Source organism: Echinops telfairi, unplaced genomic scaffold (genome assembly GCF_000313985.2).
Source record: "Echinops telfairi isolate 266 unplaced genomic scaffold, ASM31398v2 ScPeMD7_7;HRSCAF=31, whole genome shotgun sequence".
Classification (NCBI taxonomy): Eukaryota; Metazoa; Chordata; class Mammalia; order Afrosoricida; family Tenrecidae; genus Echinops; species Echinops telfairi.
Window position 1 is genome coordinate 10,822,845 of NW_022103904.1, and position 4,785 is coordinate 10,827,629.

The 4,785-nt window shown below is 44.0% G+C and overlaps 1 protein-coding gene across 1 annotated transcript in view; it reads right to left on the bottom strand.

Moving 5' to 3' along the window:
• EGFR (epidermal growth factor receptor) overlaps window positions 1-4,785 on the bottom strand; it is a 213,125-nt gene that overhangs the window by 49,785 nt on the left and 158,555 nt on the right. The window contains exons 11-12 of the mRNA XM_013005999.2: window positions 1,997-2,196; window positions 921-1,053 (exon numbers count right to left, since the gene is read on the bottom strand). Coding sequence (XP_012861453.2) covers window positions 921-1,053; window positions 1,997-2,196 — 333 coding nt within the window. The remainder of the gene's footprint in view (window positions 1-920; window positions 1,054-1,996; window positions 2,197-4,785) is intronic.

The window sequence follows — 4,785 nt, forward strand, 5'->3', positions numbered from 1 at the left end:
GGGGGAAGCTCTATGCAACTTAGAAAAATATAATCTACTTCCTGAAAAGAAGGTTCTAGAAGCTAATGAATTTGGGGACTTACAAGACACACAGCACAATTCTTCAGGGAGCATACTCATCTCTGCTAAGGCCAGAGCAGGTAATAAGGTTATGATGCAACTGGGAGAGTTTAGATTAAAATTTAAATGAGTGTGAAAAAGGTTGTCTTACACACTTTGGATTTTGCAGGATCTTAGCAATAATAAAAAGAAAGAAAAAGCTTATTTCCTTTGGTGATTGTGGTAACTATATAATCTGGTGTCCATTTGGGACTTGAGAGGATTAAGAGTGAAGGGGTGCAATCTAGTCTGTTAATTGGCTCATAACGAGTGAGGCTTCTGTGTGGGCATGGCCTTTTCCTAAGAATTCTGGGAACTCCTGCATTCCCTCCTTGGAGGTAGGAGACACACACTCTGCCTGAGAGGTGCTCTATTGACAAGACACATGGCACTACGCTGATAGACCCCATGCCCTGGGAACTGGAGGAGCCATGTGGGACCCCTGGCAGCACTGAGATGCTTCTACCGCCACTGGATCCACAAGACTTTGCCCCCACTGGTCTGCGATCTTCCTGCATTCTGTGTCATTGCATGTGTTTCGTGAGTCTGAAGAGGATATGGGCTAATATCAGAAGTAAGGGCTTGATCTGGACTGGGCTGGGCTGTTTTCTTAATGTACAGCTGCTCTTATATATAAAGCTCTTTCTTATACACATATGCATATTTGTGAATTTGTTTCTCTAGTCTACCCAGACTAACACAGTGATTAATAGTTTGGCCAAAAAACAAAAAAGAGGTGGAGGGGAATCAAGATGAAAACTATAAACTTTCCAGAGTTTTATTTTTGGATAGAAATAAAGGGATAAAAGGAAACCTCTTACCCCTCCAGAATGTTGCACTTGCTCACACATTCCCGGCCTCGGCTAACATTGCGGCAGGTGACACAGTCTTTGGGCCCTGGGCCCCAGCAACCCTCTGATGAGCACAAGGGATCACAAACGTGGCCCATGGCCTCTGTGAACACAGTACAAACACCACGGTGTCAAGGATGGACTAGAGATCTGAGTGATCATCAGAAACAGCTCTTGTAAGTGGGGGATGCTCTGTTCCCTATAATGCTGAGTTGTGTTTCTGGTCTCCAGAAAATGAATAATCACACAAAATAGGCTTCCTGGGAAGCTGGTGAAAGTTCTTTATTTCCCTACTGAAGGTATCCTAGACTAGACCTGTTCAGCATTTTGCTGATCAAAGCTAAAGCTGACAGCAATGAGAGGGAAGGTTTATCCATTGCTCTGATTATATTAGACACCAGCTCTGTGCATTGCATATGAAATACTATTTAATTCTCTCAATAGCATTAGGGTCTGGAAAGCCTTACCATTTCTTCTTTATAGCTAAGAAAGTGAAAGACTAAAGAGATCAAAATTGAGCAAGGTCTCAGAGCTGGAAAGGGCCAGAGTCATCATTTGAACTCATGTCTGCTTCTGCCAGGGCCCAGGGTCATCTTACAGGTTACAGTGCACTTTCCAGCTTTATAAGATGGCGTAGGGCTCTTAAACCAGTACAGGGAATGTTCATCTGTTTCTGTGTGTAGGGAGCATGGCTTGTGTGTACAAGTATTTATGTTGTGTGTACACGTATCTATCGTTGAAGGTGGAAAGGAGAAGGAAGAAACCTAGTGCTGAAATCGAGTTTAGTGAATAATAAATTTAGTTCCTAAATCACAAATAATCGGCAGTCTAAGCCTCCAGGCAAACTCCTTCTATGAAATGCGAATGATCTGGAAAGAAGTCTGATAAATTTCCAAGGGTTCCGTCACAGTTACGAACGGAGTGCTTTCTTTCATGTGTTTCTTCAGGAATAAAGGAATGAGGTGCGGGAGTGGTCCCTCAGTGCTGTAAGTGGAAAGAAAGGCCTACTTGAACATCTTCATCATCAAGAGAAGGCTGCTACTTACCACAGACATTTTTGTTTTTGTTTTTTATAATCTTAGTGTTCTGACTTGTAGTCCCAAATAGTTTTTTCCAGTTTATTGTATTGGCATAGCACAGTTTCTGGTTTCCGGAAATGATCACGTCTCCATCACTTATTTCCTTGAGAGAGCGTAATCCCAAGGATGTTATGTCCAGGCCGACAACCGCAAGTGAAAACTGGCCACTACATTGGGGGAAAGGAAAATCAAGAGGAACTTGGCATGATGCACGAAGAACTTGATTTTATTTTACCAGACAGCCAGAGATATACTGAAAATTCCTTACATGGCATACAATTTGCAGGATTGAAACGTATGTAGTGCAACTTTTGGAAATTGCATGGTTTTAGCTCTTCCAGGGACAATCCAGCTCTGTGTTCATTTTAGCGTCTTTAACTCAGTGTTTGACAGACTGGGACTTAATAAAGATGTCTTGAAAGTCAGTTTTTTAAATTTGTGACAAGCTTGTTCTACTCAGGAATTGGAAATATTTTCTAGCCCCTCCAACATCCAAATATACTTTAACTATCATAGGGTTCTCTGCCTAACTATCCATCCATCATCTATTGAACCCATTTTGATTGAGAGAGCATCTCTCAAGTTTATACAGGTGAATATACTTCCCCTGTGCTGCCAAGGTACTCTTTGTCTCATGGGAATAATGAGGAAGGGGAATCTCCTAATATGGCCCTTTTTCCATTTTCCCAACATGGGGCCTTGAGTCTATCCCATCTGAACTTTGAGAACATCTCAAGAACAGATTTGAAGCACTGAACACTAATGGGAGAAGACTTGATGAGCTAAGGGAGGACATCATGAACATCATTCAGGAAGAAAGCAAAAGGGCATTAAAAAGACAGGAAGGACAGAAAACGTCAAAGTGGATGTCAGAAGAGACTCGAACTTGCTCTTAATCAAAGAAGAGCTAAAGCAAATGGAAGAAAGGGTGAAGTTAAGAAGCTGAATAGAACAAAGGGTAGCCAAATATTATAACGAAATATGCAAGGACCTAGAATCAGAACCCCAAAAGGAGAGAACACTCTCAGCGTACCTGAAACAGAAAGAACTCAAGAAAAAAATTCAAGCCTCAAATTGCAATCTTGAAAGATTCTAGAGGCAAAATAGTGAATGCTGCAGGAAGCATCAAGAGAAGATGGAAAGAATACACAGAGTCGCTGTCCCAAAAAGAACTCGTCCACAGTTCATCATTTCAGGAGGTGGCATATGAGCAAGAAGCAAATGGTGCTCAAGGAAGATGTTTAAACGGCACTCAATGCATTAGCCAAGAACAAGACTCCTGGAATTGGTGGAATACCCATTGAAATGTTTCAGAATGCTGAAGCAACACTGGAAACACTCCCTGGTCTATGCCAGGAAATTTGGAAGAGAGCTACTCGGCCAGCTGACAGTAAGAGGTAGAGAAGTCCCATGGAGCCATCTGAGAGAAGCAGGGGGGAAGAAATCACATGTATGCTGAGAAACACAAGCCTTTACTGGATCATGAAGTGAGGCAGAAAGAGAGGAAGGGAGATGGGCCTGGAGGAGTGAGAGAGGACAGAGCTTAGAAGGCCTTGTGTACCTAGTGGATGAGTTTTGATGGTTGACAAAGGATGTCCAACAACAGGAAGCTCATTTGATACCTGTCTAGGAATGGGTGAGCTAAATTAAGGGGCTGGGCTACAAAAGTTAAAAGTCTACTTTGGGGACACCTCACCCAGTTTCTCTCTCAATTATGCGTCCCTCCTTCTCTGTCCCATAACCCAGTTCCTCCGAAAGGTGAAGGGCCCAGCACTGGCGGCCTGAAACCACTGCCCTGACTGGCTGGCAGTGATGCTCTCCTGATAGTTACACTGGCCTTGCTTTGGGGCGAGTCACACCTGGAATCAAGTCAGCCTGCCTCAGGAGCTGGCAGAGGTGAGTCTCCCCCATGACTGGTCTGCCATCTCTGGGCCACATCAGTGTGGCCCTCAGTTCTTCCTTGGAATCAATGCACCTTTTCTTTCCCTCATCTTTCAGGAGAGTATAAGAATACATGTATATACGTCCTAAAAGCTATTTTATTTCTGTTAAGCCTTTTATCCATGGGCTTTGAATACACAGGGCATTCGGTCTCCCTGCACCTCCCTTTCCTGCCTGCATTCTACTGCCCACAGAACTCTTTCCACTGGACCTTTGCTGTTCCTATAAGCCAGCTCCTTCCCTCCACTTCCTCTTTCTGTCCCTTCAGCCTTACTAGGAAATTGCATGGTTCATGACTAACCAACACCTCCTGGGAAAGGCTCCAGCTCTCTAAGGAACAGCATGCTAATGGTGTGGCAACCGTGAGTGGACACCCAATGGTTTTAATGCAGGACACTATCCAAGGTCCTTCATCCCTGCCGGTGGCTGTTCAATGTAATGGCTCAGAAGGTTGCTAACAAATGCTGACCCTCCTTAGAGGCAGAAACACTTTCTGACCATCCTACAGTGAGGAGGGGGGACAGGGGGGGCTCAGTGGATGAGGGTCCAGTTGAGTTGGGTAAGGATTCTTCATAACAGCATAAGCCCACCGCAAAAGAAAGGGCTGTGTGACTTTTCCCTTCACATGTCTTTACTTGTCTCACTGGGAACTGGGGGTGGGGGTGTCAGGGGTGGGGGCAGGGAAGTACAGAGTAGGGAGTAAGGCTTATAATTAGCCTAAGGAGAGAAGGCAACTTGATTAATGAGAGGACAGAGAAAAACACAATCTAGGTGGGTATGAAGAAAAATACCTTGGCAGATATTTAATTATTTTT